Below are 21,303 nucleotides of genomic sequence, written 5' to 3'. Positions count from 1 at the left end.
CAGTAATTTGGAGCAAAATTCCTGGTAAGGACAGATCAACAACTGTCAGCTCCCAGTCGGAGAGAAAGGGCCTCTTCAGTTCTGTCTCAGGAGACTGGGAGAAGCAGCAGAAAGGACACCACAAGGAAGGGAGAGGTACCCTGGGTCAGGTGCCTGTGGAGAGAGGGCTTCACACGTGAAGTGAGGTCAGGAAAAATAGAACAGAACAAAGCCAGGGCCAGCCCAGAGACACCTGAGAAGAATCAGACTCACAGCTCAGCCCAGCCCTGGCACAGAGAAGAGACAGGCCTGGCAGCACCCAGGGACCCCCTTTCCTCAGCCTCCACCTGCAGGACAGCAGGAGCACTGATGCACTGAAGGTATGTTCTGGAGTCTGGACGCAGCAGAACTGAAGGAAGTAAAGATGGGTGTCTGGGAAGACGGCTCAAGCTGCAGTAAAGCCCAGGACTGAATTGGCCGCCTGAGGCCAAGGGTGGCACTCCAGCCTCCCGGAGGCTGGCTAGAGCCACAGGAAAGGGCCAGAAGCCAGAGAAAGGGCAAAGGTGGACACCCTGCCTCCATTCCTCCTCCGGAGACTGACCTCCTCTTTCCTGTGCCTTATTGTTTCTCCCTCTTCTCTTTGTTCGCCACTGGGCAGTGACCTCAGGGATCCTGGCCTAAGCTGGTGACTGTGCAGGCAATGCATCTGAGAAGACCCTTCTCTGGAAGGTTGAACCCCAATTCAGCCATGGTGACTCCTTTGACATCAAAGTGGTAAGGGTTGTGAGCTGTAGGCACAGGATACCCCTCCTTCCAGCTCTTCTGTTGTCATCTGCCCATGGAAATCCCCGCAGACGCGAAATCCTGCTTGGATCATCTAACTGGAGACCCTCTGTTCTTCACCTCCACGCGCCCTCTTGACCCCAGGAGGTTCAGGGGAGGAAGTACGCCAGTCTCCACTGGCACCCTCCTTGGCCTACAGAGTCACCCCTGAGCCCCTCAATGTGTGCTGAGGTGGACCCTGCTCTCTGCAGGGGTATGGAGAGAAACAGCTTGGGGTGCTCTGAGGCCCCGAAGAAGCTGGGCCTGTCCTTCTCCATCGAGGCGATCCTAAAGAGGCCTGCCAGGAGAAATGACATGGACAGACCAGAAGGGCCAGGCGGAGAGGGCCCCGGAGAAGCTGTGGCCTCAGGCTCTGGGCTAGAAAAGCCTCCACAGGACCAGCCCCAGGGTAAGTGTCTCCTGATCATTTCTTTCTGTTTCCTGGTCTCTAAGACCCAGCTGGGCTCCGGCAGAGAAAACGCTTTTCCGTCCATATCAACTGGATAGAGGACTCTAAAATTCAGAGCAAGACCTGGCTCGGAGCTGGTTTCCTGATACACCTTTCAATCTAACCCCAAACTGTGATTTTTCAGCTCAGTTAGCTGCAGAATGCAGGGACCTGGGGTTTGTTACTGTAACCAGGCCCCGGCTAAGAATGCTAGTTACCGTTTATTCAGCATTGACAATGTCATAGGCATTCTCTTTTAATTTCAGTAGAAAAACACGATTATCATCACTGGACAGATAAGAAAACTCATCTGTGAAAGAGAAGAGGAGGATAATGTCCCCAAGTTACGTAGCTGGTAAACAGAAGCCCCGCTATCAGGACCCGGCTCTGACTCCCCCAAATCCCTGCTGGGTCCAGCACAATCTCCTCCTCCTAAGCCGAGTTCAGTCTGCAAAACTTCCAGGGGCTGAAGCTTTGGCTTGGGAAAAGTCCACCCTAATCACCTTCCCCAAGCCAGTGGCCATCTCAAGGCCTGTCCCCAGATAACAGTGACCAGGTAGATCAAGAGCCAGCGTGAGGAAAGGAGGAAAGCCGCACTGGGGCATCGAGGTGGACGCACACACCTGCTAAGAGTTAGGAACCCAGGGTGTGAGCCTTGGCTCTGCCGTGGCCTGCTGTGTGACCTCAGGAAAGTCCCTGTCCACTGCAGCCTCAGGTTTATTCTCGGCAAAACACTTGGGTGAGGGAATAAGAAAGGGTGAAGCTGGTGATGTCTCAAGGGCCTTCTGAGTCTGACAGTCACCGAGCCTGGAATATCTCACATGAGGTTCTCAGTTCTCTCCCCTTTTCCCCTCTTTTAATCCAAGAAAATGCTGGAAAGGAAGCTCAGGGAGCCCTTAATGTCATTACCTGCCATAAATAGAGCTCCACATCCCCCCGACCAGGCAAGTCTCCCATGGAGAGAGCTGACGAGGGATCGCACTCAGCTGCAGGGTTGAGGAAGACCAGGAGGGTTGTGTGTCCGCAGGCAGGAGGCTGCTGTGTTTCCCCGTGGCTGAGTTTTCCAAAGGGAAAGGGTCCCTAGCTTAATTTTCGGAAGTTCATTAATATCTTCCAGTCCATTCAAGATTCATAGACACATTTCCACTTGGGGTCCTGAGTCTCTCCTGCTGCAGTTGTACAAATCTATGATCACCCTGTGTCATGAGAGAGAGAGGTCTTGCCTTTCCTACCAGAGCAGCTTCCCTTCCCCTAGCCCGATGACGGCAGGCTTCAGAAAGGAAGCCACTCTTTCTAGGCCTCCACGGAAGATTCTGGCATGTTCCGTGTCAGCTATCCATCTGGTCCCAGAACAGATCCCAGTAAGTGCTGACCAGACTAGCGGTGGTGACATCGGATGGTGTTTTATGACTTCCACAGCACTTTTGTGGCCATTTTCCCACCTCATTGTCACACTTGGGAGCCCATCTTACAGATGATGAAACCGAGAAGAGAAGATAAATCCCCCACAAAAACCATGTGAGTAATGAACACTAGAATTGAACCCTGGTGGCCTGAGACCATCTACTCTAGATTATTCCTGAACATAGTTTAAATCCATCCATCTCCCACTATGCTGAAATTCAGTATTTCTGAAAGCGTGGAGAGGGTCCCACTGGCAGCTCTCAAGATGACCTTGGTGGGTATATAGATAAAGATGATCTAGCTTAATAGTCCTGTAATTACTTCTACACTAACCTTGTATTTATGATGAAAGACACTGCTATCCACGTATGGTCATGATATAAGGTATTATTTTAAAATACATTTATCATTTGAGTCAAACAAAAAAGTCTATTTGGGAAAATGCTAAACAAATAATACAGATGGGATCCGAACATGCCAGAAACTATACAAAAGAAATGCAGAAATTGCAAATGAGCTGGAGTCTGTGAAACACACTGGGTGAGGAGGGCAGGGATTCAGGAAACCTGCCCTCTAAGCCCAGATCTGGCCCCAGTGCACAAGAGGACCTCAGGCCAGTCACTGCCATCTCTAACCTCAATCTCCCCACCTGTAACATGAAAGGGCAGGGCTAGAATATTCATAAGGTCTCTCCCAGCTTTGTCATGCCATGACCAATTTAACAGCAAATTAGTTGCTGAAAAACCTTGGAGGATTCCCTTGTGGTGATTTTCCACCATACAATCTTTCTCCCCATGGAAGGGATGGTCATGATCCCAGGCAGGGCAGGAGCAGAAAGGCTGGAAGGCCTCTCCCTACCCTCACAGGAGCCCTCATGCCCAGCCCTGTGCTTATGGCTGCTGGCTGATGCTTCTCTACTTCCCTGTTTTATGTGCCTCCTCTTGTGCAGGACCCCTCAGCAGAGAACAACAGGACCAGAAATAGCAACACCTTCTCCTTCCCCAAGAATAATGGTAGAGGAATAAGTTCCTCTTTGTCTCCACTTAACGTTTAAAAGGCTTCCTAGACTGGCTCACAGACAACCCTTGCCATCTCACCTAGGGAGCTATTAAAATGCAACCTGTCAGGCCCAGCACCCAAGACTCTGACTCTAAGTCAAAACGCCCAGGAATCTGCATTCTAGCAAACTCTCCCAAATGATTCTGATGTTGGTGGCTCAAGGAAGTGGTCCTTTGAGGAAGCTGAGACTCAAAAAGGTAAAGTGGTTTGTTCCAAGCTACAGAGCCAGTACATGCGAGAGATGGGATCAGGCTAGTTATCTGGGCTCCAAGGCTACTGTAGTGCTCTACTGTCCTCATTTCTCATGGCAGGGACAAAGGTCCCCCCTGACATCTTCCCACTCCTGCAGGGACCTTCATGATCTATAGGTTGGACCCTCCCAGGTCTTAAAAGTCAATGGGAAAATCCAAGAGGACCTCTCTATCTGAAAAGATTCTACACCGAGCCTCCTGCTCTCTCTCCTCCAAGGAGAGGGAAGCCCTCCAAAACCCAGGACCCTCCAAAGTTAAGGGAGACCCATTCAGGAGGAAGCCTCTTTGTACTGAAAGCTCAGACCCTGGGAAGAAAGAGAGAGAGACCATCTTTGCACCTCTACCACTGATAATCCTCTGTGGGGAAATCATAGGCCCCAGGGGAAAGGTGATGGAAAATTGACAAGGAAGAGAGACCACCCCAGTGGGTAAACCAGTATGGATTGCCTGGCCTCTGGGGAACCCAGGGATCTTCCCTTGCCTGCTCACCAGCTATTCATTCAGTGAATAACCACTGAATGCTTACTCTGGGCCAGGCTGGGGGCTGGGAAGGTGAAGGTGAATAAAACAAGATGCAGTGACTACTCACCTGGAGGGGGATGGAAGTCCCTGGCAGTGCCACCCTGGGACAGTGCTGACTTCTGCCCACCTTGTCTGGTGGAGCTGGCTAGGGGCATGGTAGAATTCTTGGCACTTGAGAAGCATCCTGTGGCAAGGGATAGCAACACTTTCTGCAAAGGAACAGATGGTAATTTCAAGCTTTGATGGTCAGATGGTCTCTCTCACAATTACGCAACTCTTCCGTCACAGGTGAAACTCATCTGTAGACCATGTGTAAATAAATGGGTAGGCTTATGTTCCAATAAAACTTTATATACAAAAACAGGGGTCGGTCGGGCCAGATTTGGCCCTCGTGCTACAGTTCATCAAGGGCCTGCCCCTGACACATTAGTGTGGCACTCAAAGTCCTTCCCGGACTGGCCTTGTTCATCCCAGGCTCACCTCCCATCACACCCTCCCTGGCCCTGTCCACCCTCGAGGTGCAGGCAACTTCTCTTCAAATTCCAAACCTTTCTTGCCCTTGAAATGTGTTGGTGTCTTTGCCATTTAGAAGCCACTGATCCTCCTGCCACCTCTTCTTCATCTTCCCCCTCTTCCTCCCTGTCTGTATTAATTTTCTAAGGCTGATGTAACACATTACCACAACCTGAGTGACTTAAAACACAGAAATATATTCTCTTACCATTCAGAAAGCCAGAAGTCTGAAATTCAGGTGTTGGCAGAGATAGCTCCTTCTGGAGGCTCCAAGGGAAAATCTGATCCATGCCTCTCATAGTTTCTGGGGGTTCCAGCAACCCTTATCCTTCTTTGACTTGTACACGCATCACTCCACTTTGCCTCCATCTTCTCACACCCTTGCCGTGTGTGTGTGTGTGTGTGTGTAATGTCCCTTTCTCTTATAAGGACACCTGTCATTGGATTTAGGGCCCACCCTAAATCTGTGATAATCTTATGCCCAAAACCTTAATTATATCTACAAAGACTCTATTTACAAAAAAAAAAAAAAAATTAGCAATTCCCAGGGGTTAGGACTTAGACATATCCTTTTGGGGGTCACTATTCTACCCATTCTGCCCATTACACTTTCCATCACTTCTTTGTCCCCTCATATTCCTCTTTCTCCTTTCCCTTCCCTGTCCCTCACCACTTTCTCCTCTCCTCCTCCTCTTCTCCCTCTTTTCCCTAGCCCTCCTCCTCCCCTGAACTACCTGAAATCAAAGACAGCTGCTCTGCTATGGGAACTGGGAGAGGCAGCCCTGGTTTGAGGCTGTGACTAAGGCCTGTGTGTATCTCATCACCTGGTGATTAACAGCTCTGGCTCTTACCCAGGTAGATCCAAGAGCTCCCATCAGAGCAGACAAGAACAGGGCAAAAGGACGTGGAGTTAAAAATGGGCACTTCCCCGAGAGAGTGTGCTTTGGTCTTGCTCCAATGGACTCCATCTCTCAGTTCCTGACACCAGAGCTATGGGGACCTTCCTACAGGGATACCGGGAGACTGGCTCTAGAATTGAGAACCTGGCTCAGTCTCAGGCCCTGAGGGGGCACAAGAAAGCGCAAGGCATGGCCCCCTACCTGCAAAAAAGAGCGCTGTATTAGTGTGGGGTCTCCCAAAAAAGCAGACCCTAAGGAAAGGATCTGAGCACAAGTAGTTGATATGGGACACGCAAGGAAGTAGTGAAATAATACAAGGAAGGGGAGGCAATGAATAAAGGGTATGTCATTAAGCCAGTGGCCCCTATGGGTAATTGAAGCTCAAATCCTTTGGGAAATGGAGCAAACATCCTCCCCAGAATTATCCAAGGATTTGATCCCTAAAGACAAACGCTGGCAGTAAGAAGCAGATATGGAGCACAGAATGGCCTGGGTGATACAAGCCAGCCATTGACAACATCAACTATAATCATAAGGCCCAGAATGTCAGAGCTAGGAGAAATCCAAATAGGCAGAGGAGGAGACTTAAAACATTGGCTATAATTTAAGTTTGATTTATCCATTGTATTGTTTATCCAGACACGCAACAAATAGCCACTGAATATCTACTGAGTGCGAGGCATACCTATTGCACAACAAATCATCCCAAAACTTAGTGGCTTAAGATAATAAATATTTATTATCTCACTCAGTTTTGTGGATCAGGAATTTGGGAGTAACTTAACTGGGTGGTTCTGGCTCAGGGTCCCTCATAAGATTGCAGTAAAGATGTTATTTGGGGTTGCAGTCATCTGGAGGCTGGACTGGAATAAAAGATTTATGTCCACAGTGGTTCACTCACATGGCTGGTGAGTTGGTAACAGCCACTGGTGGGAGGACCCAGTTCTTCCCTATATAGGAACCTCCACATGCTGCTTGAGTGTCCTCACAAAATGGCAGATAGCCTTTCTCAAAGTAAACAATCCTAGAGGGACAGCCAAGTGGAAGCAGCTTCCTTTTAGGACTTAGCCTGAGAAATCACATTGCATCACTTTCACTGCATTTCATTCATTAGAAATGAGTCACCAAGTTGGGAGAATTTGAAAGAAGTGTCCATGAAGTTGCAAACCCCTCTGACAGCCACTACAGTACTGAACTGGGCACTGGAGATGGTGTAGAGCATCACAAAACCTTTTTGGCTGGTTTTGTGGAAGATGATTTTTCCATGGACAGTGGGTGGGGGAATGGTTTCAGGATGATTCCAGCACATAACATTTATTGTGCACTTTATTTCTATTATTATTACATACTCACCATAATGTAGAATCAATGGGAGCCCTGAGTTTATTTTTCCTATGAGAATCTAATGCTGCCACTGATCTGACAGCAGGTGAGACAAATAACCACCAAATAATCACAAATGAAAGTACAATTACAATTGTGACAAGTGCTGGGGAGATGGTGACATGGTACTCCAAGGGACTATTCCATGGGAGGTTGGTCTGTCAGGGAGGTCAGAAAATGCTTCCCAGAGAAGTTACGGTTGGTCTGTAATCTGAAGACTGAGTAGGGGGGAAGGGAGGGCATTCCACATGGAGGGAGCCCCAAGGGCAAGAGCCTATTAATAGATGATGCCCAAGGATACAATTTGAGGTCTAGGAGCCAGAAAGGAGCCAACCCACGCTGGCCTTGTAGGCTACAGTAGAGATTTTTATTTTTGCTTTGTATTCCTCGGGGAATGAAGAATCATTTTCAGATTTTAGGCAAAAACGTGTACAATGATCAGTATTAATGAGAGCTATTTGGTTACAATTGACAAAAATTATCTTAGGTTAGCTAAAATGGAGAGGGACACGTATTGCCTTGGAGGAAATTAAGAAATCAGTTCCCAGACTAAGCCACGTGAAGGGCAGAATGATAAGTAACCTTCAGCTGTGATGGGATCCAGACCCAATAATGTCATTAAGTCTCTGCAGCTGTTTCTCTCTGCATGTGCGCTCACCTCTTTCTTGCTGCTACTTGGCATTCTCCTAATAGCTTCCAATAGTTCCGAGAGTTAGATCAGTCTCCAGTGATGTCCTCAAGCCCTCTAAAATCCCATGTTCAAAAGCCCCAGAGGAGGGACACCCATTGGCCAAGCTTGAGTGAGATGTCCACCTCCAAACCAGTCAACTGAGACCAGAGGGTGTAGGGTGTGGCTGGAGGAGCTGTGTGTGCTTGGGCCTTGTCTGGAGTCTTCATCTTGCTCTTCTCCTTCTTCTACTTCACTGTTCCATGCTGGGATGATGGTTCCTTATTTCAGGACCCTTAGAACCCTTTGTACATCATTTTAGATTCCATATATGGAACCCTCAAGTTTCTTTATCAATGATGTGTTGCTAAAGAGGTTTCCTCCTCACTCCTTGTAAGGAGGCAGTTGTTAATAATTTGTTGGCCAGAAATGTCTCTTCCTCCTGTTTGAAAGCCTGTGGCTTTGTATATCTCTAATCTGGGCACTCGGCACATTTGCCACCTTGGTCGGCCTTCTGTAGGTATTTAAGCAAGAGAACAATTAAATTCCTCCTCAGTTCTTGGCAAGAAGGGTAACTAAATATGGATTTCCCCATTGAACAGGAATAAGTTCTAGGACACTTCCTGTGTCACACCTTGAAACATCTCCTGACTGCACAGCTTGTGTTGTCTGATTATTCCCCTGCATCAACACAGTATAGATTGGAGAGGAAGTGGAGACGGTCTGAAACATAAACACACACGTGTACACATACACATGCACACATGCAACACATGCACACATGCACACAACTTCCCAGCAAGGAAGAGAGTTAGAACTGTTGAAATATTATAGCACATGAAATCAACCCATTGCTACCCTGTCCCAATAATCTGTGCCCATGCTTCATGTTTTAGTCTCACCAGACCTAAGCGCATTGTCATTAGTCACATTGTCATAGCACAAATATGATATACAAACCTAACAAAGTGCTTTAAAACACAGAAGAGGAAATAATGAACCCTGCATAACACCATCAGAGACAGCCCTTCAGAGAAGAAGTGGCTTTTGAGATGGAATCAGGCAGAGAAAGGGACAGGACATTCTAGGAAGAGGAAAGCCTGTGAAGCAGCACCCAAGAGGTATAAAAAGGAGTAATCCTTGAGAAACAACAAAATCGAGTGGCTGGAGTCTAAAATTCATGGAGCACAGTCACAAGAGATGAAAGAAGTAAGGTAGATGGAAGGTCAAGTGTGTCAAGCCAAGAACTTTGGCTTTTATATATGTACATCAGCATTTTTTAAGCCTTAGATTTTAAAATGTTTTGGGAACTTCAGGCTTTCATTGAGATGCATGACCAGAGCCGCCTTGGATGAAGGGAAGATGGAGTAGGCCCCACACACACTACAATAAAGGAGCTCTACTGCTGTTTGTTTTGTAGGGTTTCCTTATAATTTCATTTAAACAAAGGGTACAGCTGCTTTAAAATAAAAAAGGAAGAAAGAAAAAATTTTTTAAATACATAAGTAAAAAGTATGGGTGAGTGTGTGTGTGTGGGTGTGTGGTGGGGGGAGTACATATGCTAAAATTCATACATACAAAATAATATGAAAGTGAGACCACAGGTGTGGAAGATGCAAGCCTCACACTGCCTAGAGAGTGCTAAGCCAGTCACCCCTGGGAGTGGCACTCCCTTTCTGGTGAGTTTCGCAAGGGTCTCCTCCTAATTGTTCCAGTGATTTCTTTATTCTCATCTCTTTCCACCTTGCTGTTTTATTTCATTATTTATTTACACACGAAGTTCCTGTGTATTACAGAAAAATAGAAAATACAGATTAAAAGGTAAAAGAAATGTAACTATAATTCTACCATCTCACCATCCAGTAATAATCGCTACAGATATTTTGACTGATTGACTCATAGAGACTCATAGAAAAAAAATTTTACAAATATGGAAGCTAGTTTGTTATAAGCTGAAATTTCACACTCTTAAATTAAAAAAAAAAAAAAAGCTATTGTGTTTCAACTAGGAGATTCACAACAGACCTTGGAAAGAAATATTTGATTTATTTGAGCTTTGACGGATGAGTAGGAGTTCGCTAGGCAAAGGAGGAGGACAAGGCTTTCCAGACTCAGGGAGCACAGAACAAGGGCCTGGAAAATAAAAGTGCATAGCTGATTTGGGGAATGTGGAAATGGTCAGGTGGGACTAAAATTATGGAAATGACAATTGAGGGAAAGCAGATGATGCTAGAAAGATGGAATGGGAAAGGCCTTGAATGCCATGCTAAGAAGCTTGCCTTGTTCCCTTTGGGCACAGGGAGCCAAAGAAAGTCTGTGGCCTGACTAGGGAAATGAGGCCAGCACAGGTCAGCCATGGGGAGACTCCTGCCCTGCACCCCACCTTCGTGTGTCAGGAGGTGTCCCCTACAGGAGGGCTGCAAAGAGGGCCCTGGGTGTCCTCCATGGTGAACCCCCTGTTTTCAGAAGACAAGGATGAGGCCCGTTTCCAGAAACTGCCCAGCGGCACCATCCCCGAGGCCTTTAGCTGCGCAACCAGGACTAATTAGCAGACCCCAGAGAAGAAGCAATCAGGGGAGGGCACTGAGCGTGGAGAAACATCAGTTTATAATTAGGTGGCCTACTCACCTGTGTAAATTGTGTATTTCTTATGATCGATGTGCTAAACGGCTCAGGTTTAATTAAGTTCTGCTGACTCATTCTCTTCGAAGACCTATTAAAGTGTGAGTCACAGCTTGTACCATTAACAATGGGAAGAGGGGCAACTTGAAAATGGTGGCAGTTCCCTGCTGCCTCCACCCCCTCCACTGTTGTCCCCATGTGCCCACTCCCCAGGTGGGCTGGGCTATGACCACCTGCTTCTCGGCTTCTCTGCCCAGAACCTGGTAGGGAGATGCTGGGCTGGATGGGAACCGAAGGATTTTCTCACTCCTGATCCAGTGCTCCTTCCAGGATGATCCATGCTGCCTCAGAAGTGTCCCCTCTTGGCAGGGATCCAGAACACCCTGGTTTCTCCTGGTGATTGAGAATCCTATCCTATGCATGGGCCAGGGCCATCAATGAGCTTGTATTTTCCAGCCTCTTGCCTAACGAGTTTCCAAAATTCTACACGCTGAACTGCATTCTACCTTCTCTGTTCCATATTATGCTGTTCTGCCTTCTCCCACCTTATTCCCTTATTTGTAACCCTCTGTGGTCTGTAACCCAAGCATCGGCCTTCCTGGTGCCCTCACAGTCTCCTCTTTTCCTGCAGGAAAGTCGAAGTGCTGACCTTCATCGTTCCTGAGCTGCCCCCTTGGACACTGTTCTTTACACTCCCACACTGCTTTGTGGGCCATAATTAGGGGACTCTGCTCTGACTCATCGCCCAGAGCTCCTGGGCACCATCCCCTCCCCTGGTCATCCTCCTTCTCCCCAGGCACCAGCGGAGATGTGAGTGTGGGGCAGTCCTCTCTTCCTCTCGCCTTCCCTATACTTCCGGTTTCCCCAAAGCCATCAAAGCTGACACTATACTTTCTTTCCTAGTATACCTGTCAGATACTTTCTTTCTTTCCTGCTGCCTCCATCCCCCTCCACTGTTGCCCCCACATGCCCACTCCCCAGGTAGGCCGGGCTGTGACCACCTGCTTCTTGGCTTCTCTGCCCAGAACCTGGTAGGGAGATGCTGGGTTGGATGGGAACCCAAGGGTTTTCTCACTCCTGATCCAGTTCTCCTTCCAGATGGGAGATTTCAGTGATCTTTCCTAATTGTTTCAGTGATTTCTTTATTCTCATCTCTTTCCACCCTGCTGTTTTATTTGGTTGTTGATTTACACAAGAAATTCCTGTATGTTACAGAAAAATAGAAAATACAGATAAAAAGGTAAAAGATATGTAACTAGCATTCTACTATGTGGCAATTAGAGGAACTTGCAATGCAGGGAGAAACTTAAAATTAGACCCAGAATATGACTTTTCCAAAAATCCAGTGGGAGACCCTCTAAGGTAGCACTGTCCAACAGAACTTTCTGTGATGATAACAATGTCCTGTATCTGCACTGTCCAATATCGTAGCCACTAGCCACATGTGGCTATCGAGCGATGGAGGGTATGACTAAGAAACTGAATTTTTGTACTCTATTTAAGTTAAATAGTCACATAGAGCTAGGGGCTATCCTATTGGAGAGTGCGGTTCAAAGGAGTTAAACCCTTCACAAGGTACAGCCTCAGATCCTAACCTCATTTCCCTGACTCCAGATTGAAGTTTATTTGTCTCTCCCAAAACTGCTCTTGGCCTTCTGGTTGGGTCTTTCCAGTCATACTTCCTCACCAGTATGAATTTTAGGCACCCCTCCTTACTCCGAGAGAGGCCACTAAAACTGTGAGACACAGGGACAACATCATCACCATCATCATCACCTCTCAAAGACAAACATTTATCCTGAGACTGTGTAGTTCAAAGCTGATGAGAAAACATATTTTTCTCACCAGCCTATGACTTGGCAGGCAGCCCCTCCTCCATGAAGTCAGCAGTGAGGCTGTTTTGCAGAGCAGAGTTTAGATCCTTTCCTTCTTCATCCCACCTCTAAATTACCTTCTTCCAGTACTCTTGGGAACAGGAAAAAAGCCATCATGTCTTAAAAGCTGCTCCTTTAGTTACACAAATGGAAGCTTTGAAATATTTATTTTATTATGGATTCTATTCTTAGCCATAAATCCTTGTTCACCTGCGTTTCTTTCTGGGGTAAATGGAGGAGATGGCTTATTTTCATTACGACCCGTCTTCTGTTTCTACTCCTGTGTTCTCCACATTGTTTCATTTTCTGTATTCTGGTTCCACATCCCACATTCTCTCCCACACTTCTATAGTCCCAGGAAGACCTCAACTCCCTGCTGTCCTTGACACCTCAGTTTTCCAGGTCAACCTGGAATCTTCCCTTTTGTAATTTTTTTTTTTTTTTTGCAGCTTCCTGCAGAACTGTACCATATCATTTACTATCATCTAATATGCTGACTGACTGAATGCATGAATGAAGGAGTAAATCCAATACTGTCAGGCATGCCTTGTTCATTTTGTACTCCTGCAGACAGGCCCTCAGTGCCTATTAGCTGCTGGTTACAGAGACAACATTCACTGAGCTCTTGGAATGAATTAACACCTGCCATTTCTCTCTACATCAGTTCTGACTGATTTCAGCTGTATCCCTTAAACACAACACCAGCTCTAAACATAGAATAAATATCTTTTTAAAGAACCACGAAGTTAAAAAGGCAGTGTGGACTTGGGGAGGGAAAGGGGTCGAGAGGGAGAGGCAGAGATGAGGCTCTCCTACAGAGGTGGGTCACAGGCCAATAGCTTACTCTAGTGGGGAGTAATGTTCAAAGCCTCACTGCCTGCGACTCCCAAGAAGCTTCCAAGAATCCACAAAAGTGAGCAAAAGTACTTTGAAAGGATAAAAATGGATTAACAACAAAAGTGAGGGGTGGTAGAAAGGATTGAGAACAAAAGCAAACCTGAAATCCCATTTCTACAACTGAGGCAACCGGGCCTGGTGGCTTCCCGGAGAGAAATCTCACTGGCCCTGTCCCTTTCACCAAGTAAACGGGTCCTGCAGGCAAGCCTGAGGCAAGGACTTTTGAGCCATTCATCCTCCATCCCAGAGAAGGAGGATTATAAATATCAGGGTGGATTTTGCCTTAGTGACCTCATCATTCAATGTCTCTCTCTCCCCCTCCATTCTACCGATGGGGAGACTGAGGCCCAGAGAATGAATCTAGAATGTGGCACAAGTTGCATAGTGGAACCAGGAACAGAGCTCGGATTTTCTGACGTCCAGCTCACTGGGTTTTCTACTATCCAATGACAGCAGGATCAATCATAAGCACCAAGAAAGAAAACAAGTTAGTTGATTTTTTCAGGTGTTAAACCCTCAGAAGTGAAATCTATTTTTCACTGAGTGTCTACTCCAATTCTTAGTGTGTGATGACTTTACCTCTCTTATTTGGGGTAAAAAGGAAGTGGGCTGGGTGGGAGTCCGGGGACCTCAGCCGGAGCTCAGACTCCCACCCCTCCTTTGTAGCAGCTTCAGCTCACGTCAGTCATCCTTTCTGATGTGTGACATCTGACATAGTACAGAGTTTCAGACAAATCCTGTGGAAGTCTTTTCTGTCCAACAGGACTGAGAGCAGAGCCTGAATTCTACTTTTATCCATTTAAGGCACATATTTGTTGAGCTCTCATGGGGAGCCAGTTCCTCAGCTGGTCTCAGATACAGTCAGATACAGTCCCTACTCAGATACAGTCCCTGCCCTCCAGGGGCTCACAGCCTAGAGATGGATGACAGAAGACACATGAGGCTTCCTTCCCTGGGAGGCTTAGCGTTCTCTGAGCATGAGTATGAGTGACCCTGGGACAGGAAGTACCTAGGTTCTCAATTAATTCCTCAGAGCGACTTTTCTGATAAGGAATGAGGAAAAAATCAGGAGAGGCAAGGTGTCAGCTAGAATGGTACAAATTCCCCTGGGCCCCAAAAATGAAGGTGATCTGGGAAGATGGTTTGTGCCTGTTCTACAATCCCTAAAATCACATCACAGGGACAATCTGTAGTCCAATTAAGACAAGGATTTTAATTCTGTCCTCAGAAGTCCATGGTCAGGTAAACAAACCCACTGCCACCTGGTTTGGTCCTTCCTCCAGCGTCCTCTGTCACCTGGCTCCAACCAGGAGCTACAGGCAATGCTGGCTGAGTCTCCCATTCTGCCGATGGGGCAATCTTACTTACTCTCCATTGTGTGGCCAGGTTCAAGGACCACTTTTCTGTCCTCATTGTAATTGGTCTGTTGCAGCACGGACCCAGCTGACTGTGCCTTCTTTCTTGAAACAGTCCTCACTTTCCTCCTCCTTCAGAGGCCTCCCTTCTTGGTCTTTTTGTTGCCTTCCCCATTGCTGAACCTCTACATGGTGGAGGCACCACAGACTTGCTCCCAGGCCCTCTCCTTTTCCCCACCTACACTTTCTGCCTGTGTGATACCCATTCCCATGACTGCAAAGGCCAAATAGATGCTGACAATTCCCTAATTCGAACCTCCATCCTCAGTTCCACTTTGAGCTCCAAACTTATCAATGCATCTTCCTATTCCATAGCTTCCTATGGCTAGCCAATAGACATCACACACTTAACATGTCCAAAATGAACACCCAATTTCCCCATAATACAAACACATGAACACACACACACAAACACACACATGCACACACACACACGAACACACACACACACACATCTTTTGCTCGAGCCAAAACCAAACTGTTGTCCCTGATTTATCTCAGCCAAAAGATACTCCACCAACCTCACCTGACAGCCTCTCTCCAAAATATATCCCATAATTAGCTCTATACCTCCCTGCAAACAACTTCAGCAGCATGACAAGAGAGATGGTAGTTGATGGATCTCATCCTACGTCTCACATCCACCACCGCTGCACCACTAGAGGGATTTGATTCTCTTTCCTAGTCGTGTAACAAAAATTTTCCAGGGATTGATTCCAAAACGTCCAGTTCAGCTTCCCACACTTGAACCAATCCAGTTCCCACTACAACTACTTGGTTGGTGTATGTGAAGAATAGTTTCCAAAAGGAGGGCAGGGCAGGTCCCAGAAAAGAGGCACTTCTGGGCAGATAAATCCCAACAGGTGTCCACTTCCCTCTGTTAGCTCAGTGACCACCATGTATTCTAAGTCATGAGCAAGCCTATCTGTACCCCGTATCTCACCATATGATGAGTGCTTCCAATCAAGGACCAAGCCTTCAGCTTTTCTACACCTCACTGCCTACTGTTGTGCCTGGCACAAAGAAGTATGTGCTTAACAAAAAAGGTGGATGAATGAATGACAAAGCTAGCAAGTAGAATGAAGATATTGCCAGTAAGGAAGATCACCCAGGGTTAGAAAGATTAGGACATAATTTTTGGAGATTGTAAGAATGAATGCAGGTGCTAAAGAATCAGCAGACATTAGAATTGCAGACGAGAGAGAAGAGGTGATCCCAGACAGAGGGGATTGCCTTAGAAAAAACAAAGTGATAAGCACACACGTGATGTGTTATGGATATGGTAAGCAGCCCAACTTGAATGAAGCAAGGTATGTGGGTCGACAAAGTACTGGAGGCAGGACTGGCTTCATGGGCATGTGTGTGACCAATGCAGATGCTCAGGACCCTGTGCTTAGAAGGAGGCCCTGAGAGTGGGATTGAATGCATATTGTCACCATCTTGAAATCTTACTAATTGCATATTTGAATATCTGATTAGTGAAATCCAGTGGAACAGTGGTGAATGCACCAGAAGCGATCAATGCCTTCTCATAACCTCCCAGCTTCTCTAGGACGGGCTTTTGGTCAACTGTTTCTCTGCTCCTATCCAGCAACTGCTGTTCCCTCCATCTCGGTGGGGAAGGGGACTAGGCAGGGGTTCACAGAGGGTTGAGGTCAAGCACTGAGTTGCAGAGTGGAACCAAGTTTCTTCATGGGGTATCCATGACTGCAAGTCTTAGGGTGGGTCCCCAGGTCCCTGTGAGGTCTATTCTCACCCTGTGAGTATCCTTGTGCTCTCTGAGGGATGCATGACATGAAATAGCAAATAAAAACCCACTATGACAGTTTAAGAGACGATGGAAAAAATAAAAAGCTATTCTTTGGCTTTTTGAGCAATGGGCCTCACATTTTCATCTTGCACTGGGCCCCACAAATGATGCAGGCAGCCCTGAATAAAATGGAAGCTGGACGGGTGGGCTGGAGACAGACCGTCAACAGCTTTGACTGCTACCGAGCTCATCCTTTACTTTGCAGACCAAGACTGACACACTTTTTCTATGAAGAACCAGGTGGTAATTACTTTAGTCTTTGCAGGCCACATGGTCTCTGTCGCAATGATTCAACTCTGCTGTTATAGTGCAAAAACTGTCAGAGACAATATGTAAACCAAAGGGAGAAGCTGTGTTCTAATAAAACTTTATTTAAAGACAGACAGTGGGCCAGGTTTGGCCTGGTGGCCATAGTTGGCCATCTCCTGCTGTAGACAAAAGAGAGTCATTGAAGGCAACTGAGCAGCAGAAAGGCACAATCAGAGAAGATTTTCTAGAAGGTTAACTTGGCCTCACTGTCCATGGTGGGTGAGGGTCGGTGTAGAGGCAGAGGATTTTAGGAAAGAGAATACTGTGAAGCTCCAAGCTTGAGGAGCCAGAGGCCAAGGCTCGGGAACAGCAGCGGGGTGGAAGGGTAGGACAAGGCAACACAAAAACCTTGCCTAGGTGCTGACATCAAGGCCACTGACCCAACTTGGACCCTCTCCCATGCAGAAGGGAGGAAGAGCAAGCGGAGGGTTCGAACCACCTTCACCACCGAGCAGCTGCATGAGTTGGAGAAGATCTTCCACTTTACCCACTACCCAGACGTTCACATCCGCAGCCAGCTGGCAGCCAGGATCAACCTCCCAGAAGCTCGGGTGCAGGTACAGCCATCCCTTCCTCAGCCCCCAGCCTCCATGCCCTTGGGACCATGTGTGAGACACAATATATCCTGGGCCCTTTGGGGTTGCCCCATCTAAAAGTTTCTGTTGGCTTTATCCTGTGAGTACAGTCATTTTGGCTAAATATTATTTTCTGTGAAATGAGGTCACTCTAGTTCCAAAATGGTTTCTCTCCTCTGGGAATGGAAAGGGAGTGAAGTGGCATCAGTGATCACCACGGATCTCTGCTCCATACCCTTCCTCCCCACTTGGCGACACTTCCAAAATGTCGTTCACCATGAAGCCTCATTCACAAAATAGGTCTTAGCCATCTAGACCGGGGGTCAACAACTTTTCTGCAAAGAGCCAGATGGTAATGACGTTAGGCTTTGCAGGGTATATTGTCAGTGTCAGAGCAACTGTTCAAACAGGCCAAGGTAGCACAAAAACAGCCTCAGAAAATATGTAAACACACTTTATGTATGAACATGAAATTTGAATATTGTGTAATTTGCCTATGTCATAAAATATTACCCTTCTTTTTTTTTCTAGCCATTTAAAAATGTGAAAACTATTCTTAGTTCATGAGCCATTCAAAAACAGGTGGAAGGCCAGATTTAGCCTGTAGGCTGCAGTTTGTCAACCCCTGATCTAGAACACATGGGGATTCCTTTGGAGGCAGTGTAGCAAAGTGGAAAAAGTCTTGAATTCATGGTCTTGGTTGGAGACCTGGTTTAAGCACCAACAGGCTAATCTCTCATCTGTGATCTCTTCACTCCAGTTATGTATTGCTTCATAGCAGGGTTAGAAATACAGTAGCCCATTGTCACTCACCAGAGGTATTTCCTGCCCTCTTCACATGCACCCAGCTTTGCAAGTGCCACTCTAGCACATGACATTCCACCAGATCCGACTGTGGCACCACTAGCATTCTCTCTAAAATAGTTTTGTAAGTCGCTCTCCTTTTTTTCTTTCCACAAACGCGATGGACTCATTCTAATTCAAAATCAGGCCAACATTTGGTTATTTATTCTATCCTTTCCTTCTGGCTGAGGACCACTCCTGTCTTAGACTTCTCTCCTTTTTCTTCCCATTTAGAATCAGGCACTGGCTAAATGGGAAGCCCCTGTATCAGCCACGAAGCCCAGAATTCAACACCTGCCTGTGCAGAATTACCGAGGATAAATGGCCACAAGTCAGGGACCATCAGCACCTGCTCAGGAACGCAGGGAGCTGCCAATGTTCAGCCTGCCAAGGGGCCCCAGGGGTTGAAAACGGGTGGCCCACTGGTGACCCACACATGATTTCCATTTGGTCTGCACAGTAGTTTAAAACTCAGAAGCTTTCACATAAAAATCAAGATTCCACTTTGGAGACTGCATGAACCTGCAACACCGGACTCACATTTCCACGTGGTGACTGTTGACAGGAGCTGAGAAGCTGCCCCATTTTGGCTCTATTCACCACAGACCCCAACACTCCCAATTGTGCAGCACCAGCTGCTCCACTCATGCATGGCCCCCTGGCCCTGTAGGCATTGAAGGTGGAAACCCTGGTTCCCTCTCAGAAAGCTGACTTCCAGATCCAAAGACATCCTGGATGCCACAGAGCTTTACAAACTGTAAAGTGAAGTCCCTTGGAAGGCATAGTTATTATGAATTTGGGGGAGGTGGTATTAGATGGAGGAAAACTCTTGCTTATCCCCTTCCTGTCTCCCTAATTACAGATCTGGTTCCAGAATCAGCGAGCCAAGTGGCGGAAGCAGGAGAAGATTGGCAGCCTGGGGGCTCCACAGCAGCTGAGTGAAGCCAGCGTGGCCCTGCCCACAAATATGGATGTGGCTGTAAGTGGCTGAGGACTCAAGGTAGGGTGGAGGGAGCCATTGTCTGGGAATATCCCAGTCAGACCCAGATGTGAAGGAGCACCTCGGGGGCTCTGTCTACAGGAAAAGGTGCAAGGAAAAATCTTTTAGAAACAGCATGGGGCAAGGAGAAATCTGGAAGACTGTAAGGCCTGGGACAAGTGGCTGCCTCTCTGTCCTCATGTCCTCCTCCCTTGGTGATCATCATGGTGCCTGTGCTTCCTGTGCAAAAATTCTAAGTTTACAAAACAGGATCACAGAGGGAAGTGCAGTACACAGACGCTGGAGTCAGAGTGCCTGAGTTCGAATCCCAGCTCTGAATTGCCTGAGGTGTGGCTTGGAAGAGTCACCTAATCCCTCAGAGAGTGTAATCAAGTTTTTTGATGAGGATGAAATAACCGAGACATAGAGGATGCTTAGCACCTAGGAAGTGCTCCCTAAGTATTTAGGGAGCCATCCATGGAGACAGCACATATTTTCGAGTCGGCACCAGGTGCTAAACACTGGGGATAGAGCAATAAACAAAATAGACACTACTTCTCTGCCCTAGAGTTAAAGGTTTTTACATACCCACGGCAATGCCTGGGATTTTTCATTTATTCAGTCTTTGCAAATGCAGAAGCTGGGCCCTGAGAGGCAAAATGACTTTTCCACGTCAAACAATTGTAAGTACCAGGATTCAAGCCAGGTTTTAAATCCCCAGACCATGCACTTCTCCGCACCTACAGTAACCAACCGCCCAGGTTTGCATGGGTCCACACAGGACTTTCAGAGCTAAACCCAGAAGGTCCTAAGCAAACCAGAACAAGTGGATCACATTACCCACCCTTAGCTGCACAGGCCAGGGAGGAAAAGGCTGAGAAGCTGCAGAGACAGCTCAGGACTCACTTCTCTCTCCTGACCTCTCCTTGTGACAGGGGCCCATGTGGACATCCACTGCTCTGCACAGGCTGGCTCCTCCCACAAGCTGTTGTCCATCGGCTCAAGATCAGCTGGCCTCTGCCTGGTTTCCTGCCTGGATCACCCTCCTCCCAGGGCACCCATGGGACACACAGCCCAAGTCCTCCCATCCATCAAACTTGCATCCCTGTGTTATGCATCCTTCCACCTCCACACCCCAAATGGGGCAGCATCTGTGCTACTTCAACATAGAGATTGGACATCCTCTCCCAAATGAGCCATTTTCCCATCTAGGTGAAGGCAGGTAGCAGATGCGCCCTGGGCCTCTGGGGGAATCGATCTCACAATCCAAAAATGGTCCACAGCCCAGGAAGCTACCCTGAACATGCCAGTTGGAAAGCTGCACCAGACTCAAAAGCAAAGTAAACAATAAAGGACAGCTCTCGTCTCTCCTGGCTAAAGCTGCTCTCCTGGTTCAGAAGACAGGCTGGATGAGATCTTAGGCTGAGCTCCGAAATAGGGAGATAGTCCTCCAGCACCTGTGCTTCCCCTAACTTGCTGTGTGACCTCCAGCTGGTCACTCACCCTTTCTGGACCTCATCTGTAAGAGGAGCCAGCTGGATAAGATGATTTCTGAAGACCCTTCCATGGTGGGCACCGAGGCACGGAGGAGGCCAAGGAGAGGTTGTTTGTTCATGCATGCATTCATCCACGACACAGGAGTACCTACTGAGAACTCCATAAACAGAACAGGATGTAGAGATAAACAATTCGGGTTCTGTCCATGGTTGTCAAAGGGTGGTTCTGGCCCACCTCTGAAAGCAGAATACTTGCTCAGCAACCTTGTTGTTGGCCCAAATCTAACACATTCTTTATGACTGTGAGCATCTCAGAGTGAGAGAAAAATGCAGAAAGTTTTTAAAATTCTGAACAGGATTTAGTGTCTTTCGTTATCTCGTTGGATGGGGAAGGGATGTTGTCATTTCTGGCACAGATGAAAAGTAGAATGGTAAGCTCTTTTCATTTAGTTTATCTTTCTAGGATATATGAAAAGGGACCAGCTGGAAGACCAGTCTCACTCTGTCCTCGAAAGTCTAAGCTTTCATTCAACTCC

At 47.2% G+C, this 21,303-nt stretch overlaps 1 protein-coding gene across 1 annotated transcript; it reads left to right on the top strand.

Moving 5' to 3' along the window:
- Positions 1-967: 967 nt before the first annotated feature.
- ISX (intestine specific homeobox) lies at positions 968-20,441 on the top strand. The gene is given in 5 exon segments (XM_025400195.1): positions 968-1,210; positions 17,280-17,431; positions 19,155-19,271; positions 20,207-20,343; positions 20,345-20,441. Coding segments are annotated over 5 exon segments (732 nt in total). The 5' UTR covers positions 968-981.
- The last annotated feature ends 862 nt before the right edge of the window (positions 20,442-21,303 follow it).

This window comes from Theropithecus gelada, chromosome 10, assembly GCF_003255815.1.
Source record: "Theropithecus gelada isolate Dixy chromosome 10, Tgel_1.0, whole genome shotgun sequence".
NCBI lineage: Eukaryota > Metazoa > Chordata > Mammalia > Primates > Cercopithecidae > Theropithecus > Theropithecus gelada.
The sequence above is the reverse complement of the archived record's forward strand: the minus strand, read 5'-3'. Positions and strand labels throughout refer to the sequence as shown.